This window comes from Desmodus rotundus, chromosome 10 (genome assembly GCF_022682495.2).
Source record: "Desmodus rotundus isolate HL8 chromosome 10, HLdesRot8A.1, whole genome shotgun sequence".
NCBI classification, from domain to species: Eukaryota; Metazoa; Chordata; class Mammalia; order Chiroptera; family Phyllostomidae; genus Desmodus; species Desmodus rotundus.
Window position 1 is genome coordinate 28,464,441 of NC_071396.1, and position 23,362 is coordinate 28,487,802.

The 23,362-nt window shown below is 53.7% G+C and overlaps 1 protein-coding gene across 2 annotated transcripts in view; it reads left to right on the forward strand.

Annotated features, from left to right (window-relative positions):
- Nucleotides 1–23,362, forward strand: part of ADAMTS17 (ADAM metallopeptidase with thrombospondin type 1 motif 17) — a 194,725-nt gene that overhangs the window by 141,093 nt on the left and 30,270 nt on the right. The window contains exons 15-20 of one of the 2 annotated variants that reach the window (XM_053913384.1): nt 1,519–1,639; nt 4,272–4,340; nt 7,042–7,122; nt 14,770–14,927; nt 17,741–17,900; nt 19,031–19,166. In XM_053913384.1, the coding sequence (XP_053769359.1) occupies nt 1,519–1,639; nt 4,272–4,340; nt 7,042–7,122; nt 14,770–14,927; nt 17,741–17,900; nt 19,031–19,166 (725 nt within the window). The remainder of the gene's footprint in view (nt 1–1,518; nt 1,640–4,271; nt 4,341–7,041; nt 7,123–14,769; nt 14,928–17,740; nt 17,901–19,030; nt 19,167–23,362) is intronic. The other variant, XM_053913385.1, reaches the window with a different exon arrangement.

Sequence of the window (23,362 nt, forward strand, 5' to 3'; positions counted from 1 at the left end):
GTTGGAACAGGCGTCTCACTTCGGTGCTTTAGCATGACAGACAGCCTTCTGGGTTTGGGGGTCGACGCCAGCTTCCCACCCGCCCATCCTAAATGGAAGCTGGCCACATGACACTGCCACCCTCCGATCCAGCCCCTCTGTTTGGCCTCTCTGTGGGCCTCCTGCCCCCACGTGAGTGGTCAACCAGAGATGATCTGCTATTTGAAGAAAACCAGAAGCAGGAATGAGAAAGATCAAGAAGAGTTTACAAACAGCAAAACTCACCCTGGCGGAAAATTGAGATAATTACAGCATTCTACGGAATTAGAGAATTCCACAGCCAAAGCATCAACCAAGCATGCAAGCAAAGTGAAGTGATTTTGAGATGCAGAGGAACTCAGAAATGCTATTGTCCAGGCGCCCATTCGGGGTCTGGTGCATGTGCTTTAACAATACAAGGGTGAAGTTCAGATGGGGCCAGGCAAGGGCTGCAGGCATTGGCCGGGCCAACCCAGAGCCCAGGAAATGCCAAGAGGAAGGCTGTGCCGCTGGCCTGCAGGCCACAGTCCAATTTAGAACAAGTCGGGTGACCCTCCAATGGGACAGGGAGAACGAGGCAGTTGCTGGAAGGCAGCTGTTAAGTTGAAGAAAGCAAGTGCTTTCCTTCCCAGCCAGGGGAAAAAAAAAAAAACCCACAAAGCAAAGACCATCAAAATCTAGATGAGAAAATCCCAGTTCAAATATGAGAGCAGTAAACTGCACCATTGGCGGCAGGGGCGGGGGGGACAGCTGTTACTCCAGGCTGGGGCACAGCAGAGAGACACAGGACCCATGGTGAAAACCAGAGTCTCCTATTCCCAGTTTTGCCCAGGGCCCCGCTGGGTAAGAGGTCATTCATATGCATTTAGTAAACACGGATTATGGAATCATGTGAAATTATGGCCCCCTAGGTGGTGTGTGGGAGTGGCTATTCCCTACCTGTGACCTCTGCCTCGGGTACCTCTGGAAGGGGCCGGGCTGTCAGGCCTCAGTGTGACTTCTAGGAGCGCTTTAGCCTTCCTGGGCCCCCTTCTCTATAACAAATACTAAAGAATGTATTTGACCAGCCCTGGCTAGTGTAGCTCAGTGGATTGAGCACCGTCCTGTGAACTAAACGGTCGCTGGTACGATTCCCTGTCAGGGCACATGCCTGGATTGCAAGCCAGGTTCCCAGTAGGGGGTGCATGAGAGGCAAACCACACAAGGATGTTTTTCTCTCTCTCTCCTCCCTTTCCCGTCTCTCTAAAAATAAATAAATAAAATCTTTAAAAAAACATATATTTGACAACTACGTGGGTATAATGACAAACATTAATACTAATACAAGCTGGATTTTACTCATTTTTTTCTCTTCTGGTTTTAAACCAGTTGTATATTTTCTTGGGCCTCTGAAAGTATCATGGGCCCCCGACCCCAGGCCCGCTGGGTCTCACGGAGAAGGGGGCTCTGCAGGACACCCTGGGTCATAGACACAGAGTAACCCGGCTCTCTGTCATTTAGAAAGTCGGCTGTGATGGCATCATTGGGTCGGCGGCCAAAGAGGACCGGTGCGGGGTCTGCAGCGGGGACGGCAAGACCTGCCGAGTGGTGAAGGGCGACTTCAGCCACTCCCGGGGGACAGGTGAGTGTGAGGCCCCAGGGGCCGCCTGCCTCAGCCCCAGGACAGCCGGTGTGTATTGTGGGTTTAAGTTCCTTCACCCCAAAGGCCGCTGAGCATGTGCCCCCGCACTTCTTGTTTAAGGGCTAGTTGGCCCCAGACGGTGTCCTGGAACCTCAGTCCCATCTGATTTCTGAAAGGTAGAGAAGGGCACTTTGTCCACAGTGATGCAGGTGCTTATGGGCGAATCTGTGCCGGCCCCACAGCTCCTGATGCCCACTGAGGTGGTGCCGGAGCGGCCCCGCCTACCCTGGTCGCCCTGGGGCACTGAGTCCCTTCACACTCTCGTTATCCTGAATTGTAATTGAACAAACTTAAAAACTGTGCCTGCAGTCCACAAGCCACCGTGCACGCGCTCTGTGCCACCTGTGGCTAGTGGCACCCGTGTTGGCGAGCACAGAGAACATCACTGCCGTCGTGGAAAGTTCTGGGCAACGCTGCTCTGGAACTCTGGTGGTCTCAGCTATTTGTTCTCACCCACCTGATGCCATTTTCTGCCTGTGGGCCCCAGCATGAGACTTTGACCTTGCCCTCTACAGCCGTGCCAGCAGGGGCAGTTGGTAACAAAACCTCTGCTGTCGGCAAGGGCTGGCTGATGACCTAAAAAAATGTACTTTAAAAAGGAGGCACAGGAGCACTTTCCTTAGGGTGCACACCGCTCTGGGCTCTGATGCACAGAACTGGCCACCGTGGCTCCATTCCGGGGATGGCAGGCCAAGCGCAGCCACACCCACGCCAGCTTCCTGGGTGGCATGTGGCCCCACCACGCACCTTTGCAAACCCCCACCGTTTGCAGCAAAGCAGCCCCCTTATGTGAGGACCCAGGTGAGGCCTGAAGCATCGTCCATTTTTCCAGCATCTCACCCGTTTCGTGGTCTCTGGTCTTGGGACAGACAGACCCATCCCTCTGGCTCTCCTGGGGGCGGCCATCCCCACCCTGGCTTGCGGCCTCGCACGCTTTCTTCTGGCTTCTGGGCCACAAAGCCTTAGCAAACCCTCAGAGAACCACAAGCCCATGTTGGCCCCCCCTCGCCCGTACACATTCTGTCACCCTCGGCAGTTGCCAAGTGTCTCACCTCCGTTTTAAAGTCGAAAGCTGTTGTGCTCCAGATCCTCACGTTTGGGGTCTGTGCGCATAAGCTCACGTATCAGAGGTAATTCTGTTTCCTGAAGGTGGGGGTGGAGTTCCCTCCCCATGAGTAAACCCTGGGCAGCCCCTCCCAGATAGTTCCAGCAAACACCAGCCTGTCATCCGTGGCACGTCGTTTCAGTGCGCGTGTGCAGGGAGATTGGCAGACTGTCACCCCTGAGAATTGTCGGTTGTCAGCACGACTACCTTAGGAGCATGAGGTAAACAATTAAAACTCAGCTGTCCGCACGTTGGTCACAGTCCAGGGAGGGGACCTCCTCAGCAAACAGAAAACTCTGGAGTAAAACCATGCTGGAAGCTGTAAAAGATAGTCCATGTGTGAGGCAGAGGCAGCTCAGCTGGGGTGCTGCGGGGCCCCAGATTTTGGGGGGATACCTCACCCAGGGGTGCAGGCATGCATGTAGTCCCTGAGCCCTAACACATGGAAATGAACTGCCTGGGGGTGCGGTCAGGACCCAAGCAGACGTACCCCTGGGCGGTAACCTCTACATGACTCCAGGTGTGGCTGGAAGGGCCTGCTCCCTCGTCAGCCTAGATAGGAAGGTCACTTTCATCTCTGCCCAGCTCCAAAGGAGGAATGTCTTATCGCCCTGAAGGGTGAACATCAAAGGGAAACGCCATCCCAGAAAGATAAAAAGCAGTCAGACGCAGGCTTTTTGCCCAATTCTGTGAAATCCTGACCCTTGTCTGAACTCTTCGGGGTCCTCTTACCTAAATACTTGAGCTGAGAATCTGGAGTGCACCCAGGTGGGGACAGTGTCCATGCCTCCAGGATGTCATCCTCTAGTGTCCTTGAGAAGTCCCAGGGCAGTGACTGGGGACGTGTGTCCTGAGTGTGGGTTATTTATTGCCCTCTGGCCGGTCGCCTCCTGACTTCGAACAGGTAAGCTCCTTGGCAACTTTTGTTCGGAAGGAATCGACCCGGCTCTCACATGGCCCAAGCCTTTGGTTGAGTGGAAACAGCTTGGTGTTTTGAATTTAGTAATTGGAAAGTTCCCGGTATGGTGCTTTCACGTCATTCATTAAATTGTCATTTTTCACATTATTATCTCTAGCACTAGAAAGTTGACCGGTGTCCACAGACACCCAGGACAGACCCAGATTGAGGCCCCCACTGAGGGTACCCACCCTGGTAACCCAAGAGTTCTGCATCCCTTTGCATTTTGTTCTGGAAGAGAACCGTCTTAAACAGTCTGTCCTTAGAAGGGACAGTGGGGGACCTGTCCCGTGTGAATGCGGACAGATCCGTATGTCACATATTTATTTTGGTGGCCTGTGGAGCCACTGCCACTTGCGGGGTCTGAAGGTCCCATGGGGAGACTGGCCACTGTGTGGTGATGACGTAAAATGATGTCGTCATGACTCACATCACCGTGATTAAGGACCATGATGCCAGCTCCTGCAGTGTGCGTGTAAACCGATTGCACTGTTGTTTCTTTTCCTCAGTCAAGAATAACCTCTGCACCAAGGTGTCCACATGTGTGATGGCAAAGGCTGTTCCCAAGTGCTTCTCATGTAAGATGCGTGGGTGTCGCGTGTGGTCCCAGCGGTGGAGCGCCTGGTGTGGGGCTCTGGCCTTGCTCACGTGCCTGACGGTGTTCTGGGTGGATCAGCAGGAGTGAGCCGTGCTGCATGAGGCTGTGTGTGAACCCAGGGGCCGTGCATTGCTTACATAGACTGAGTGCCCAAAAGAACACTCTGGAATAAAACCATGCTTAAAGCTGTAAGAGATAGAGTCCCGGATGGGAGGCCGGACAGAAACACGTCACTGTGCCAGGGACACATCCTTGTTCTCCTCAGCCACACCTGGCCCTTTGCCAGAAAATGCCAGGACACGCCAGGGAATTTAGCCGCAGATGGCAATTTCCTGCTTAGGGAAGTTCCCAGATTACAGGGCTGGGTTTTCCAAAGGGCAGAGGGCACTTGGTAACACCCTCCTGGTCTTCATGCTGGAGCTCAAGGTCATGGCCTCGCTTTGGCCCATCTGCACCGACCTCACCCCGTAACGAGGTGGAACAGAACATTAGCCCAGCCTCATGGGCTTCCCAAGCAACAAGTCCTCTCTAATGAGACCCAGGCAGCCTTTAGGGAAAACAAAGACAGTAATATTCTCTTGAAGAACTTTTGTAAACGGGCAAAAATACAAACTTACACAAAAACCTCTCCAAATATTTTTGGAGTTAATTATGAAAAAGAACTTCGCTTTACATGTATATGTATACACACACACACACACACACACACACACACTTGATACAACCTGGGGGAAAGTCCAGCCTCAGTTCGCATGGCCAGGGTTTTACCTGTATTCCGTCATGGTGCCCGCCTAGCAAAATGGTTTTCTTCCAAAGAAAAGGCTACTAAACAAATGCCACCCCCACACCATCTGAAAAGCTAGTCTACCTGGGAAATTCAAACAAAACTCCTTTCACAGGAAAAGTGCTCGAAGTTGGTAGTGTCAATATTCAGAAGAGTTGGGACCAGTTTAAGGTCAACGTCACTTTGAAGTTTGTTCTAACTACTCGTCCTTAAGGCAAAAATGGCGTGTTCTGCTAGAGCAGCGGCGAAGGCATTGGATTTACCCGTGCTTCCTGCCGACACCAGACTGTGTCCCTCTGGCTGGATTTCTCCTGCTTCATGGCAGAGATTAGAATGGAAAGTTATTCCAAAGATCAAGTCCCACTCGCCTACCTAAAACCTGACTGTATCTCATGAATGCTTGGTATAAGTCTTCCCTTCAGTTATGGTTCACGCCCAGTCAGGAGGGTGGTGTCTGCTTTCTGCCCTGGGGACATCTGGTCTGAGGGACAGCAGGGTGCTTTTGGGCTTGGTGATGGGATTCTTTCCCTTCCCGGTTGCTCTTTGCACCAGCCTTGGGGCGGCGTTCGGGCTCCAGGTCAGAATTGGGGCACTGGAAAGAGGGCAGTGAGACAGAGATGGCGACCGAGGACCTGCCGTGCACATCCGGGGTCCCCTGTGTCACTGGTTCCCTCCATACCGTGATTGGAGAAGCTCACCTTAGAAAGAAAGGGTGGTGGAGCCCAGGCTTGACAGTGACGTCCCTGCCCCGTTACTCCACAGTCAGGTGAAGATGAGCCTACGGACTTGGGCACCTGCCCCGAGCTGTGCACTGCCGTCAGCTCCCACACCCGAGGGTGCGTGAGAAAGGGGAGAGAACCGGTGGCTTTTCAGTGCTGCCCCTCGTGCCAAAGCGAAGCTTAAAACTAGGAGTGGCGAGCACATCAGCTGCAAAGGTACCTTGATGAGCAGCATGGAGAGTTAACTAATCTGGACCTTGGCGGATACGTCACTTGGCTCGGATTCTGTGGCCTGGTGATGCAAAATACGCACGGGGATAGTTGCAGAAATGCCCAGGGGGCCATGGCGGTGGGAAGTGGCATCTATGCAGAGTCTAGGCAGTGAGTAGTTTTATCAGAGGGCTGGCCGCTGAGTCCTGCTGCCATCCCATGGGGATTCGGGGACAGTCCACACTCCAGTGGGCAGCGGAGGAATCCTCCATGTAGGAGCGTGTCCAGAGGCACCTGTGAACCCTGCACTCCCCCAGAGGGGTTGTTCAGGCAGACGTCTAGCTGTCTCGGTGTGCTGGGGCTGCGGTAACCAAGGACTGCAAACTGGGTAAACCACAGACAGTGTCTCTTGGGTGGAATGGAGGTCAAGGTCTCAGCAGGGTTGGTGCCTTCTGGAAGCTCTGCTGCAGGCCTGTCTCCCAGTTTCCGGTGCTTTGCTGGCCGCCTGCAGTGCTCCTTGGCTTGGAGATGCGTCTTCCCAACCTCTGCTTCGCAGTTCCGCGTTGTTCTTCCCTGTGTGCTATCTGTGTCCAGGTTCCCCTTCTTTATAAGGACGACTGTCATATTGGATGAGGGGCCCAGCTTACTCCAGTATGACCTTAACTAATTACATCTGCAGTGACCCTATTTCCAAATAAGGTCACATTCTGAGTACTGGGGGTTAGGACTTCAACAAATGAACTTGTAGCGGGAGACTGTTCAATCCCTAAGTCATGCAGACAGTGTTCCCTGGAATATTGGTAGCCAGGAGATTCTGTCCTACGAGGACGCTCCTGTGAGTTGACGCTTGTCATAGCTGTGCCGGCTTGCAAGCAGGCTCTGAAATCACTACAGGGGAGGGGTGTGGTGGGGGGACTTCGGCAGGAGATGGGGCAGCAGTGGTTCACCTACGTTTTTTGTTACTGCAGGTTACATCGAAGCTGCGATCATTCCTGCCGGCGCGCGGAGGATCCGCGTGGTGGAGGACAAACCTGCCCACAGCTTTCTGGGTAACACAGAAATGATTTGACTCCACAGGCGTGTCCTGAGAATTGGTGTGCACGGTCCTGCTGGGCGTTTGGTTCAGCCTCGTCCCCCAGGGCCATTGTCTGAGATTCACGTTGTAGGTGTGAGGACAGGAGGGATCAGAGCGGGCCAGTGGGTGCTTTCACATTTGGATAAGGTGTAGTCACCCTCAAGGTCGGGGAGGATGAAGGGGACAGGGGTCAGTAGGAACCACCAGCTTTGGATGGCGGGAAGCTGTGAGGACTCGCAACAGCATGCAGTCCCTAAAGCAACACCGGGAGAGCTCAGAGCAGGCGAGCCTGGTCGCCCGGTGCGTCTCCCAGCCTGCAGGGAGCACCTGGAGGCTGTCCGTGGCTCTGGGGATGGCTCCTAAATCTAACGGAAACCCAGAGAACCCTGATTTCCACTAACTGCCGTGTCCCTGGATTCCTAATGGTCAACTCCATTGACCTCTGGCCCTGAAGTCTTTCTGTGGAAGAATTGGCTTCCATTCCAGAACCACGCTTAAAGCCTCAGAGGAATTGTTCATTTGAACCCCTTCCCGGCCACAGCGACCCTCTGAGTTCATCCTAAGGTCACCTCCCAGCCTGCACGTGGGCCTCTGAAAAGGTATCCCTGGCGCATGAGTACCAGGGTAGTTTGAGAGCTGGGTTGACGGGTGTGTTCTCGATGTCGCTGTGGGTGCCCAGGGGGCCGCCTCTGCCCTTAGCTCACCGGGATGGGACATGCTGTGACCCCCTGTCCTCCCGGCGGCCTTGCCCCCCACATTCTTGTCTTGGGTTAGATTTCAGGCTGGCGGCGGCTGGCACCCAGGCAACCCTCTCTTGAGCTTCCTCGTATTATAACCTCTAGTCTTTGCTTCAGGGTGCTCTCTGGGGCTTTTTAAAATGGGTAAGACATGAGCTTTGTCTGGTTTCAGACTTACAAGTGAAATTATTCTGGCCAACATGGAGTTACTCATGAAAAGCTTGAATCACTGATATTTTTTAAAAGTATGTCTTTGTCCGCATTCCTGCCTTCGTAGACTACACAAACGATCTGACTCGTTCTCTGAAACAGTGTCTGCTTGAGAAACCCGCAGTCGACGAGACTTGCCTCTGCTGGGCAAGTCTACGGTGAGGACCACCACCCCGTGGTGTGAGAGCTAGAAGCCACTTGCAGACACTAAGATAATAACGCTCACACCCCTGCCCTGGGGAAAGCCGGGAATGGGGACTGGAGCTCCTATTTGTAGGTGCCACCCCTGGGGCTCACCAGTTAACAGTCCCCTGAGCGTCCCTACTGTGTCCCAGGCTGCCCAGGCCCCACCTATGCTACCCTGGCGGCTGCCTTCCACCCCGCCTGCCTGAGGTCATCGCATCCACGCTGGTTCCATCAGCCCCATGGCTTTGCCCACCTCCCTGGTGTGGACTTTGTCCCCATCCAGCCTGAGTCCTTGGCAGCTGTCCCAGCTGTCACTGTACAAATAGGACAATACCTGTAGGTGCTTTCTAAAGCAAGTGGTGGCCTCTGTGCTGACCTCTCAGAGAGCCACCCCCGTCCTTCTGCTCACCTAAGGAATTCGGTCCACTTCACCAGCATTGGCTGTGGAAGCCCCATCCCCTAGCGTTACCCCCGAAAGCTACCTTCTTCAACTAGTTCATTGGCCCTCCCCAACCTGCAAATGATGCTTCTGCTCCGTGGAGACCGTGAGCCTCCAAGGGAGGCTGACATCACCTCTGACCCTTATCTTACTAAAAAAAACCCCACAATGCCAGTATCCCGGGAACTCCTGGCTCAGTTTCCAGGTTGGCTCACCGGTTCTTCCGTAAAGCAGGTGCCCCTGCAAGCTAGTCCCTTGGCTTCCGGCCTTGGCTTCTGAGACTTCCCAGCGTGTCCCTCACCTGACCCCAGCCCCAGGTGTCTGGCAAGAGGGGAACATCATCTCCACTTCTCTGGGGCAGCGTAAAGAGGACAGAAGGATGTCAGAGTCCTTTTGATAGCTCAGCTTGTAATTCCGACAGGAAATGAGCTTTTCAACGGGAACCTGTGTTAGGGACAACAAGGACAAGTGTGGCGGCTGCACAGGGGAGCTGTCTCCCTGATGGTCCCTCTCAGCTCCTGAAGCCTGAGGGCCCCACACGCACTGATCTGCCTGCTCTGCTTTGCACACCCAACCCCAATGCCCCCAATGTACTGCTCTGCCTTTTTTCCCAAGGGGGAAACTGTGGCTGGCTCCAGGGCTTCAGTAGCTCATCCGAGCTCCTCATTTTGTCTGGGTCTGCTGGAATTCATGGAACCTCTCGGAATCGCCCTGGCGTGCTCAGTCATAGCCAGAGATGGACAGATGGGGACAGTCTTTCATCTGAGAACACATGTTAAAACCTGCCTGTTGCTACTATTTCCTATGCGGACTTTGGAGGAGCGAGCCTCCAACCCTAGGAGATCAGTTCAATGCCTCAGGATAACTTCTCAGCTTCCAAGAAGCATGGGACCTCCCTGGGAGGTTGCAGCTTGCCTGGGTCCCCTTATCTGACCCGCCAATCGTAGTCCCAGAATTCCAGGGCCTGGTGTACTCACGAGGGCAAGCCCAGAGGTGGTCCACGCTCCTTACCTGTCTCAAGTTAGTTCCAACCAGCCTCGTTTCCACTAGGGGCCGGGTGCTTTGGAAGGCGAGCCTGTGCAACTTTGAGTTACTCTCACATTTGCTGCGAGCAGTTCCTGAAGAATTTCACCCCACCTACCTCCAGCCCACGCTGCCTGGCTTTCTGCTCGAAACCACCTGGAACAGGAAATGCCTCTGCAGTTTGCCTCCACAGCTAAGAACAGAGCTGGCTGGGCTCCGAGTGGAAATGAAAGGAGCTGACTCCGTGCCAGGATTAGAAGTGGGTTGACTGTGGGTCAGGTCTTCCAGTGGAATCCAAGAGGGAGAGAGACAAAAAGAGCCTGCTTCTGCGCAGCACCATGCAGGGGGAGGCTCTGTGGACAGGTCAGGCCTCCTGCGCGGGCCTCTGGCCAGCGTAACGAGGAGCCGTGCACCCCCGTTGTGCATCCCCCCTTCCTTGCTCCCCAGAATGGCTCACAATCTTCCGGAAGTCCAGGGACAACGTGGAATATCCACAGGGAGAAAGAAGAGCCCAGAATGGAAACTTAGTCACATGCCCTCACGTCCAGGCCCATTGAGGTTTTATCTGATGTAGGAGCAAGGGACAGCAGGGACCCCAGGGCAGTCTTGCTCGCTGTTTAGAGCTTTCTCGTGGCTTCTCAGCAAACTACACAAAAGTAGGCACGGTTACATTTCAGACAGCAGCCAAAAACACCCAACCTCCGACCCAGGCAGAGCCAGAAGGTGCATTTCTCCTCCCCAGCTGCTCAGAGCTCCAGACATCACAGATGTAATCAAGTCCCTCTGGAGTCCCCTTTCTTCTTAACTCCACGGTCGGCCAGTTCGATCAAAGCCTTGCTAGCTCTCTTCCTAGCTCCAGTTGAGTTTCTAGGTCTAAAAATCGTAATTTCACATACAAACTGATCTCAAAATGCAGACATAGGGAAGTTGCATATAGTCATTGGTGCCCGAATTGAGAGAGGTGGGAACTTGTGAGGCCCAAACTTATTTCATTTGGGGGGCATTCTTTAAGAAAAGAACACAGCGTCGTGGGCAGGGCCTTGGAAAGGACTCGTGCCTGCCATGGGCCCCAGAGCCTGTTCCTCACCGGCGCCCTTTCCTGGGGGTGAGGCTGCCCCGGAAGGACCAGGAGGTGATGGGCATCCTCCCTGTATGGGCCCCACGGAGCAGTTTCTCACTGGACTTGCCCCTGAACCTTTGTATTCACTGCTAAGCACGGTCTTCAAGTATCCACAGAATCTCTGAGGCTGGAGCCTCACCCTTTTGAAGGAACGTCAGGCATGAATTCCGATTTTAGCGGGGAGTTCCAATTTCTCAGCATGGACCACAGCAACCTGCAAAGTTTGAATCTTGCTGACTAAATACTCACACCAAAGTCATCAGCTCGAAACAATCCCCGTGCCTCTTAGAACTGCTGATCTCTGATTCTTAACCGACTCTGGGGGTTTCCTTCCCCTGCAAAATGTGTGAAGGATTGTCGTGGTGATCACACTCTCCTGAGAGGGGCACCGGCTCTCAGATGCGGGGGGGTGGGTCAAGGGGCCGCTGAAAAGCTGCATTTGCAGAGCCTGGAAGCTTGCAGCCTCTGTGGATGTAGCCAGAGACAGGGCCCGGACTGTGAAGTTTATTCGTTTTGAGGCTATGAGAGCTTACCAAGCACATGTCTTCCCCCCAGAGCTGTGATACTGGTGAGTTTCGCCAACTCAGCAGCTGCAGACCAGGGCTTCAAAGCAGAACCAGAACTCGCGGGAACGTAGTGACAGCAGGGTGTGTCTCAGGAGAAGGGTGGGCTCCCCTCTCCCCAGCTCTGCATTCACAGAGGTCACGTGGATAACGTGACGTTCGCCATGGTAGGGGCACTGACACCTTTAGTAACAGCAGCACTATAAACCTCGGCTTCTGTCCCCAGAGAGCTTGTCATTAGCACTCTACTCTCTGGCCTTGCTCTGGAATAGCCCACTGGGCACAGCCTGCCTCTCTCACTTCCCTCGTCTTCTTCCTGGACCACACTCACCCCTCCATGGGGCTCCCAACCCACCCTGCAGACCTGCCCCTGGAATGTGCCCTGTGCCACCCTTCTCAGCACTCCCCCCAACTGACCAGCAAGAGGCTGCTCTGGTCACCGGAGAGGGCAGCATGCCCCAAGCCCCGGCCGGCTCCGCACCGCTCCTGTATGTCACCCACAGCGGTGCCTCTGCCACCAGAAGTGGGAGTCCCCACCCGGCCCCAGCCCTGCATGGCGTTTCTGTGGATGGTTCTGTAATAGCCCCCAGGTGTGCCCTCCTCCCCACTCCTGACCTCCCACACGTTTGACGTCTGGCATGGAGGCGGGTAGTTAGCCGTCTATAATTCAGTAAGTCACTTTAAAGCACTTTTTACAAGGGGCCAGGGAAATGCACAGACGCGATGGGGAGGAGCCACTGCACCGGGAGCGATGGGGCCCAGAAAGCAGCAGAGCCCGACACAGTGTGGGGTGTGGTGGGGTGCACCAGGCCTTCCCAATCTCAGGGGCCCCACACTCCCGTCAGGGAGGATCCTGGGGTACCAGCCTTCGCCTGGAATCACCGAGAGTCGACATAACCAGTGATATTGTAGGTTCTTTGTTTCCTGGATGCTTTGGAAATCTGTAAGTTTAGCTAGTTTTGTAAGGGTGCATAGAATGCGAGGACCTGGAGTGGTGAGAGCTTGGAACTTGACCTCTGGAGCACAGGTACGACATGGGCGCATTTCAGCATTTGTCGTGAAAATCTAGACAGGGGCTCTAACCTGAAGAACGTGGCAATTCAACATCGCTGGACTGAACTTGGTCTGTTTAGGTTAAGGTCTCGACTCTACGTTGGAATGGCTGTGTGACTTTAGACAGGTTATTGAACCTCTCTGCGCCCTCGTTTCCTCATCTATGAGAAGAGGAAAATGCATCACCCCGCAGTATCTGCGGGGGGTTGGTTCCAGGACCCCAAGGATTCTAAAATCCATGGGTGTGAAAGTCCCTTAAATGAAACACATGAGGTCCACCCTCCACACCCTCACATTGCTAACTGGGAATCAAAAACGCTCTTCCTGGACCACACTTGGTCGACTCCGAGGATGCAGAACCTTACAGAGGGCCGACTGTAATCCTTTACTTAGAGAGTTTTGGGAAGATGAGCTGGGTAAACATAGAGTGGAGAACATGCCCCTTTTAAGGTGGCTTGCAGGTGATAGCAGAGGATGAGAAAAAGGAACAGCAACGCGAGTGTCCCAACATTCTCACTTCCTTTTAGTAGCCAGGAAGCTTCAACAGCGGGCAGAATTTCTTGAAGGGAAACCCTTGATTCCAGGTGGTAGAGCTTTCTCTGTCCTGAACCTCCCCAGAGCCCCGCAGTCCTGGGCCGCTCACAGCACACAACCCTGGGAGGAAGCCCCCGCAGGAAGCCGCTCCGATGAAGAGCAGCCTTTCCTGGGTCTCTTCTGGTTCCTCTTGGCAGCTCCCCTGAGCGAGGAGTCCTAAGGGTGCGCCTCCTGGGTGAGCCGGCAGAGCTTGGCTGGGTGGGAGTGTGAGCGGGGTCCACCGTGTCCTGGACGAGGGAGCGAGGCCCCTTGCAGCCTGAAGCTGGCGGCTTGCAGCCTGACCCGGACTGGCCCACAGGCCCCAACTCAGCCTGCGGCTCTTGGATTCCGGGTTATCCCAAACCCCTTTTGGTTTCAACTCTCCTTACCCAAAACCAGTATTAAATGCGGGCATTTTGTCTTTGGCCTCAGTAAGCAGAGAGCAGAGAACGCACTAGAACCCTATTCCCCGATTCTGCTCTGAGCTGGGTCCCCAAGTCAGTGAGAGCATGTTGGGGTCCCCAGCTGCCCTTGCAGGGAGTGCGGCCTGGGGGGGGGCGTCCTTTTTGGAAGTGACATAAAGACTTGCCGTCACCTCTTGTCATTCACCGCCTTCTCCTAGGTACCAGAGTAGGTTTTAGTTAGCTTTTTATTTTTACTTTTCTAAATAGCACAGCCAAACAAACAAATAGCAGAGGGCTCTCCTCCCGAGAACAACGTGACTTCAAATCTAAGTGAGGAGACCAAATGACTCACTGGTGAGCACTCAGATAAAAAGACCACGGCTTGTATGGAAAACCCGATTCTTTTGCTTGTGGCCCATCAGCGGGAGGTGGATTCTCTGTCTCTTCTGACCCGTTTTGCCCAGAGCAGAGTAAGCGGGCAAAGTGCAAGTGTGAGGCCCACAGAGCTGCGGTGTGGGAGCCGCCGCCACCCGGGCCCACCCCCGTCTATGGGCGGCGTGGCTTCCCAGACTCTAACATTTAATAGAATAATGCTTATTTAAAAATTAATTTGTTTTCCAAATACACTTGGCATTCAATATTATATGAGATTCAGGTGTGCAACAGAGTGATTAGACATTTATATACCTTACGGAGTGATCACCTCGATTACTCTAGTACCCACCTGGCACCACACAGTTATTACAGTGTTATTGACTGTATTCCCAGGGCTGTACTTTACATCCCCATGACTATTCTTATAAATGGCAATTTGTACTTCTTAAGAAAAACACTTGTTTCTTGAAGGAACGTCCACTTTCTTAATGTAGGCATATTGAATCCCTAGGTGTCGGAGTTAGGCCGCCCTCCTTCAATAGAAGCCCCGGGGAGGTAACTGTAAAATGAATCAGTGAGTTTTGCTAAAGTAGCAAAACGTGTTTTGTAGCCTGGGACCCATTAAAATAGAATTCGTTCATTGGGCAGAAAACTAAGGTCAGTGAAATGGGACTGCACCCAGCTGCCCCTCCCTGGACCCTCACTGGGAGTCAAGGCTGAAACAGGCAGCCCACTGGAGATGGGTTCACGGCAACTCTCCCTGGGTCCTGTGGGTCCCTGCAAGCGAGGCTTCCGCTCTCAGCACTCAGGAAGCGCGCCTTCTCCCACTTCCTGTCCCCCACGAGCAGTGGGGCCTGTGCCCCCCACTCAGCACACCCAGATTCCCCGTAAAGACGGACTGGCCCTCTTGATGCCCCGGTGTCGCGTCTTTTCCCCAGCTCTCAAGGACTCCAGCAAGAGGTCCATCAACAGCGACTGGAAGATAGAGCTGCCCGGGGAGTTCCAGATTGCAGGCACGACCGTGCGCTACGTTCGGAGGGGCCTGTGGGAGAAAATATCTGCCAAGGGACCGACCAAGATACCACTCCACCTGATGGTAACTTGCTGTGCTTTTGTGTTTGTCTTGAGACTGAGGCTTTGAGGGGTTCCCCCCACCCTTGCCATTGACTTCTTCCCTGAGGCCTTGGGTGGCGGGAAGGTGCACCTGGTTTTCTAGGGGTGTAACCAGCCACCTGCAGCTCAAGCCTCTCTCTGGAGCTTTCCTTCTCTCATCCCTTTGCAGCATGCTGCAGAATTCTCCCCTCTCCAAACCCCGCCCCGCCTCCTCCCTGGCAGAGCTCCAGTCTGCTTTCCAAAGGAACTGTCTCAGGGAGGACCTGCTCAGCCCTGTGGCAGCCAGGGGGACTCTGCCGGGTGAAGGAAAGGGCCCCTCTGAGAGTCTGGTTTTGTATCAGATGGCACAGATCTGCCCCCGCGGCTTGTCTGTCCACGTTGGAAATCACCTTTTGGAAATGAGCTGGTGACTCTCTTTCCTTCCAAACCAACATCACTCAGATTCTCCAAACTTGGCTTGCAGCCCCCCTTGGGGGGACTGGGAGGGAGAGCCGGGTTCTACAGGCATATTGACTCCCCAGGTGGTCTCCAGAAACCTGTGCAGTCAGGTGAGGCCAGAGCACCCTGTCTGAGTGTCAGGGAGGACCTCGTGCATGCCACGGAAACCTCCGCTTGTGCATCACTTTGAGGGTATTGAGCATCTCCAGGGGAGATGGGGACCGGGAGTCCTCCCGGCTGACTTCTGATAGCTGGCCATGATGGGCCCCGGGCCTGCCTGCAAAGAACTGGCTTTGAAGTGGCTTGTGCATCTCTGATCGAGGTGCCATTTGTCCTCAGTCTCTGCCCAGAAGTCCCTGCCCCCAGGGTTTGTGGTCCCTGGTGACTTGCAGCCATCGGAGGTTATGCGACACCCAGAGGATCCCCTGGCCATCTCCCAGGGAATCTGCTGAGGAGGCAGCTCTGCCCGTAGGCCCTGGCACCCATTGCAGCGTCACCCATGGTGGGTGCAAAGCAGGCCAGCTTCCATGCACAACATAAACTGCCTGGAAATTGGTCATTGCAAACCCTCGGCCCACTGAGTCTGCAGGTATAGCCTTGCAAGGTGTTTTCCAGGGCCCAGGGACCTGTGCCCAAACCACTTCCCTGTGATAAAATCATTCCCCAGTCTGTCATTAGAGCAAGCCCTCCTCTCCTGATTGAAGGGCAGTCACATGCAGAGGGGCCACAGGAGGAAGCAAAGGACAAGGTGAGACACTTAACCAATGCCACCGGTGAGCCCTTGCATTTGCTTTCTCTAGCAGACGCCAAGATGGGTCTGTTTCCCGTCCTTCTAAAAGCCTTCGTGGCAGGGGCTGCATTCACTCCGTCCGTGGGAAACAGCCACCACCCCAGATCCCCGCCCTGTTTAATGTGGATTGCTCCTCTGTCATGAAATACGATTGTTATGTGCATTTTGACACCTAGACACGAGAGGGTGCATAGAAGTCATTGTCCCCAGACCAGGCAGGACACACGTGGCACTCTGCAGGGTCTGGAGCGCCCCTGGAGCCACAGGGACCTGCCTTTGAAACCAGCTACGCACAGGCACACAAATTGTACGTGGCTGCAAAATTGCACAAAATTGGTTTCATATGGATTCTCCATTCACCAGCCTTATTCTCATACTGAGATAATAAAGATCTCTTCTAAAGAGTTTTCTTTAAAAAAATAAAAAAAACAACAACAAAACAAAACTGGAGGCTTATTTCCAAATGCGTTACTGCAAGTCTGTTTCTTGGAGAAGTGGATGTTTATGCACTTTGGGCAGCTCTTAGCACCTCACCCCCCACCCCACACTCAAGCCCCTGGAGGGCTGGGAGACACTTGGGAGGGAAGATGGTTCCGCCTCTGGCACTTCCCACCTGGCTGTCCCCATGTCAAGTCAGCTGTGCCCTGCACATCTGCCGTTAGCTCCTGCTCGCCCTTTTCCCAGGCCCCCTGCTCAGGAAGTGGACTTGCTAGCTGCTTAGATGCAGGAGGACCCACTGGTCCCAAGCCAAGCCTGAGGGTCCATCCCCCACAGCCAAGCTCCCACAGGAGCCTTGATCTGCATCATTCATTTGCACCATTTGCATGCAGATCAAGCCAGGAGAGCACCTCTGTCCTTACAGGGCTTGTCACATGCATTACCAGGCAAAGAGCGGGCTCCTCCCTCTGCTTACTCACCAGGATTTCAGACCCCGCCATCCCCTTGCTGCAGGACAGCGACTCCCCACCTCGCACTCCCAGCTTTACGCCCTGAGCCAGGCCTCTGCCATGCTGCAGGCTCTTCATCCTCCTCGCTCCCTTGCAGTGGGAAGGCTCCCGCATCCTTGGACTCCCAAACAGACGCCCCCAAAGTTCCCCCGCGGTGGGCTGTGTTTGCCCTCGAGCCTGCCTTACACACAGCAATGATGTTCATTTTCAAAGACGTGGAGCAACCCTACTTACTCAGATGCCCTTTTAGGTAAAAGCAGTCTGTGTCTTTCTTGCCAGCAGGGGCACAGCTCCACGAGTGATTTGTGGGAACGGGTACTTTTCTCCCCATGTGACATACAGTTATACACACTTGCTCATCCCCAAATTCCTCTTCTGCATCGGTCCTCTCTCTGGTGGGAAAGCGCAGAACTCTCTGATGATGGTTTACATGGACTTCTTCCTCAGTTGAATACCCGTGGAGCCCAATGCTGAGATAAAGGAGCACCCTGAGCTGGGACCTGTTTTGAAACCCGTTGCCCACCAGCAGGGAGACAGTGTGGCATGCCTCACTGTGTGTATTCAGCAGCCTGGGGCTCTTACAGGATTTCAAAATGGCCTTTTCTTTTGCTGCCCATCCAGGTGTTGCTGTTTCATGATCAAAACTATGGCATTCATTACGAATACACCATTCCCGTCAATGGCACGGCTGAGAACCAGAGCGAGCCGGAGAAACCCCAGGACTCTCTGTTCATCTGGACGCACAGCGGCTGGGAGGGCTGCAGTGTGCAGTGCGGAGGAGGTAAGCGCCGGGGTCGTGTGGTCGCGGCGGTGGGGCTGTGCTGGAGGAAGGAGGCGTGAGTTCGGGGCACTCTGTGGCCAGCGCACGGAGCATGGGACAGGCTGGCCACGTAACCCGTGTTCCCACGGGAACTGAACCACGTCCCGCTGCAGGTCTCTATGCAAAACGCTTAGACAGAGTCTCCTACTCAGGGGAGCTGTCCCGATGTGGCTGCTCTGCCCATGGCACAGGCCTCTCCCATCCTGATCTGTGATCTGTGAGTCAGGGTCTGGCCAACATCCAGCTACGTCCCAGATACAAGTGACCCTGTTGACGCTTGGTGGAGGGGCACCTGAAGATGTTTCTGTCCCCCACATATGCTTTCCTCTTTGCCACCATGACCCCACTCCAGGGTGCAGGGGAAAACAAAGGCCTGTGAATCCGGGGACCCACTCAGGGCTGAGTCCTGGCTTCACCACTTGCTGCCATATTTTAGGTTCCCTTCCCTCTTAACTGCATTTCCTGGGTTGTCAGCCCCCTGCTGCCCCTTAGTTATAATGTTCTCTGTCACCCTGATGCATGGGACACAGATTTTGGTGGACACAGAGTTCAGATGGAAGGTTGGCCTGGACCCTGGAACGCCACCCCAGAGAGTTGGAAGGCAGGGTGGACACTGGATGTGGCCCACCCATACCCAACACCTAGGATGATGTCAGCCCCATTTTTAAAAAAATCCTGCCCAGGGACACTTTTTCATTGCTTTTTAGAGAGAGAGGGAGGGGGAGAGAAGCATCCATTCATAGACTTTAACCATCAAATGAACAGGTAAAAACATTGGCAATCGTTGGTAGAAAACGAAGACCCAGATCAGAATTTGAGCCTCCGTGAGTCCCTAGCCATCCAAGGACACAGCCGATCTGAGGGCTTGCCTCTTTCTCACCCTGTTCTAGAACTTTTCTCCTGCCCCTTCCCCCTGTCCTTACCACGTCTCACACATCCTCATCACTAAAACTAGAGCTCTTTCCCTGGCAGCAGTCAGCTAAGTGACTGATGAAAACATGGGTGCGAACGCTCCTTGGTAAGCGTGAACGAATGCCCTTTCGAGGTGCGTGCAGTGGCAGCCTCTCAGTTTCCGGGGGTTTGGTTTCCAGGGGAACGCAGAACCATCGTGTCCTGCACTCGGATTGTGAACAAGACCACGACTCTGGTGAACGACAGTGACTGCCCTCCAGCCAGCCGACCAGAGCCCCAGGTCCGCAGGTGCAGCTCGCACCCGTGCCAGTCCCGGTAAGGAGCTGGGCTCTCACACGGGGACCCTCAGAGTGGGGGCAGCGACGCAGTGCGTGGGGGGTGGGACGGACACACAGCCACGACCACAGTACCGCTCCGGGCCACGTGCCCTCATCGTTGCCTTGCAGAGGGGTTTGTGCTTGCTCGGAATGCTGAATTTCTGGCTGCGGGGCCAGAGTTCTCATGGAAATGGGCACTCCTCGCTGGAGAACATGTCACGGGGAAAAATAGCCATCACCGTCCACGTCAACTGGTGCGTGTCAGCTGCCCGTGTTAAATGCGAGAGTGTGGGAGAGTGCCCGTGAGCATGCGCCAGGAGCTGAAATGAAAGCAGCGAGCGCAGATCTTGGGCTTTGGGTTCAGGATTCATCAGGCCCCCTGTTCCCAGTGACGGCGTTCTGCCTCGGGACGCATGTGCCCGGGAGTGAGTTCTCCCCAGCATCAGCAGAGAGGGCTTGTGTGAAACACGGCTGATGGGGCGCCCTTCTTTCCAGTCAGACGTCAGCAGGACTTTGCCTGGAGCTATGCCTTGTTCTGTGATGTCTCACTGGCCTCCTCTTGTGCTCTGGGTTGAGGCACTGGGTTTCGGCTTGTGCTTCTGTGGATCAGGTGGAGGTATGTTTGCCTTTTGGAAAGAGACTGGACTTTTGACATGGCAGTTTTTGGTTTGTTTGTTTAGCTCAACTTGTGCTTGCTACCAAAGTTTCATAAAGCATTTAGTTTTTGCACCAATGCCCTATGCTTTGTCACACTTGTAAAATGGGTGTGAAGGGGAAGGTGGGAAGGAGAGCAAGAAGGTGCAGTTTGTTTTGACGATTTGACATGTCCCTCAGCAAAGAGTGGAATTCTACCCGAACGCTGAAGGACACGAGGAACTGCTCGTTTTGGGAGGTCTTCCTGAGCACCTTGGGTATGACGGCCATCCCACATCAATCAATCGATCACAGTCCTCACTTGCCACTGTGAAGACTGAACGATTTGACAAGCCACAGTCTCTGCTCTTGAAAGCAGAGGCAGCCTGGCTCTTGGACACGGTGGGAAAGTAGGGTAAGTGAATCTAGAAGAGGGGAGGTCAGCATGGGTTCAAGGGCATGACCGAGCAAGAAAGATCACAGGGACTGATTCAAGAATCAACTTTTATCCCTGGCTGATGTGGTTCAGTGTCCTTGACCTCCTGCCTTGTCCTGCAAAGCCAAATGTCGCCTGTTTGATTCCGGGTCAGGGCCCATGCCTGGGTTGCAGGTTTGGTCCAACAGCAGATTGGAGATGAAAAAAATAAAAACACAACCTGTGAACTTGAAGACAGAAGCATGGAAATTACCCAGTCAGTAGACTGGAAAGAAAATATTGTTGACCATGACAGAGGCTCAGTGACCTGTGGGTCACTATCAACCATTGTAACATAAGCGTCACTGGAATCACAGAAGAAGAGAAGGAAGGTGGAACAGAAAACAATCGTTGAAGAAACGATGACCCACAGTATCCTGGATTTAGTGAACGACGGGAGAGGCTGTAGGGTCGCCTGTGGAGTGTTTCCGCTGGAGTCCAGATGAATTCGGAGCTCCGTCACAAGGCCCTCTGACTGTTCTCCAAATGGGCCGATGTGGCACCTTTACGATTTTGCCACCCACACATCTTCCAAGACAGGACTTTGTGGCACTAGCAAACTGACCAGAAAACCGCACAGAAAACACCTGCAAGAGAAGCCGCACGAGTAAGCCTGAGGTACCAGAGGTGTGTGCTCTGTCAGTCGGCCCTGGATGAGGTGTGCGCGTTTGGCGCTGGCAGCTCGCGGAGCGTTCTGACAGACCCCAGGCTCACCGTCTCACTGCCTTTGGACGCAAGTTCAAGCCTAACGCACTTCCGACTACAAGTGACTTCAGAAGCACAGTCTTCGTATCTCCTTAGCACGAGGACTGGCAAACTTTATGAAGGGCTGGGTAGTACATCTTTTTGGCTTAGCAGGCCACATGTGGTCTCCAATGTCTGCTGTTCTTTGTTTCATTTTATAACCCCTTTAAAAAATGGAGAACCTGTCCTTAGCCTCTGGTCTGCCCAAAAACAACCTCCAAGCTGGTCTCAGCCTTGGAGTGATGGTTTTGGGTTATTACTTGCTCTCATTCTGCCCGCTGAGATGTTGGGACCACAGCTCTGAGAGTACTACCTCCCGGGACGTGCTGTCTTATTCTACATGTTGTTACATGGAGGCACTTTTCATGGCCCAGTTGTTCAGCACTTGTTTAAAAAGCACCCAGCACACACCTGAGCATCCAGTCCAGCGTCGGCAAGCTCATCACTGCATGTGTGTTTGCTGAGCGCCTTCCCCGGGCCCTGTTCTCCACACCCAGGTATTCAGGGGGGAGAAAGACAAGGCCTCTGCTCTCAGGTCACTGGATAAATACTCATTTCTCCCTCCCCACCGCTCTCCTTTGTGCCCCACTGCTTTCCCGACTCTGTAAAATCGTGTGTATCAGCCTGCAAGAGTGAGCGGCATTGGGCAAAGCAGAAGAGAAAATAAATTTGATAAAAGAGGACAGCACCTGAAATTGGCCCCAGAGTCTAGAGGAGAAATGCCAGGATCCCTACCCCAGGCTGGTTTTGTCTGTTGGTTTGTTTATTTCAAACCATCTGACTTTTTATGCTGTTTCTCTTCCTCCTTTGCTTTAATTTTTTATATACCTTTTTATTTTTTAATTACAGTCGACATTCACTACTGCTTTCGTGACAGGCTCCCAGCACAATGGCTAGACTTTCATATAACTTACAAAGGGACCCCCCTGAAGTGATATAGGAAAAAATGAAGGCCCATCAAAGGGTAGTTATTGTGTGGCCGAGGAAATTCGTGAAATGATTTCACAACGTTTGCAGGCCCTGGTCATATCTGCGTACACACACACACACACGTATACGTGCACAGTTTACACGACCCCGATGGTGCCCACTTGACTCAAGAAGCCGACCTGCGCATCCCGTGGCAGCTGGCAAAGTGAAGGAGCCTGTCTGTGTTATTGTTATCCTCTGACCTTTAAAACGAGAGGTGGTCGCCTCTTTCCCTATGTGTTCCTTCATTTCCCCTGACCTCTCTTTCATTTGCTTCAGCCCCCTTTTCCCATCCAGTTCCTGGCAGTTCCCCCGCTCCCTCCCCAGTTGCACGCCATTTGCACCTCTTCATTCTAATCCTGCCCCCGGCCCCCGCGGAGACTTCTCCGAGCCCTGCCGCAACCATATGGAGCCTGGAATCAGACACACAGAGCAGATGGACTGTCTCCAGCATCCCGCGCACCAACACAAACACATCGGCAAGCCTGGCCCCGACGCTGGCAGGAGAGGCAGAAATCACAGATTGGTTCAGCTGTTACGACTGCGGCCAGCAGCCCTCACCTTGCTGACCACAGTCTGCAAGGAAGAGCCCTCCCCACACCCCTGACCCCATCATCCGGCATCGAAAGAGTAACCCTGTGTGCCAGCCCCTAAGACCCAGTTCTGGGTAGTCCTGGCGTGAGACGCCAGTGCATGACAGGGACGTGGGCTCGCGCTGGGACACGGAGCTCAGCCTCAGCAGGGTTAATACTTCTGCAGTCTTTTAGAGCTTATTGGCCACTTGGAAAGTTAATTCCAAGCTATTAGATGTTTCCCTGTAGCATTTATGGCTTGAACGTCTTCCAGGAAGTACACACTGTACTGTAGATTGAATTAGGGTGATTCAGAAAAGAATATTAAATATCGTCCTGGCAATGGCACTGAATCGTCATCTGTGAGGAAGTGTATTTGGATTTCAAATTTGTCCTCTTTGCTCAAATATCTTAACCAGGTTTGCCTTGTTTGGGGTTGACATTGAATGGAATCCCGTATGTTTTTATGAAAGTGTATGTGTGAATGTGTGTGTGTGAGAGAGAGATTGGGACTTCAGAATGAAGCCTAGAATATGTTGATCTTTACCAGAATCTGAAAAGGTGTTATTTAATCCATTTCTAGGCAGTCTGAAACTTCAGGCTTTTCTTTCCTGCCCTCTTGTAAAACAGGATAGGAGAAGTTCGAGTCCTCTGTCTACCACGCCCTGGATGCGGGAGGCTACAGGAGGCTGCCCTTGGCCTTCCTGCTTCCTGCATTGTGCAGAACAGGAGCCTGAGACTCAGGAGCACTCCTGGTGGGAAGGGCAAAGCCGGGAGCTGTCCATCCCCACGGGCCAACAG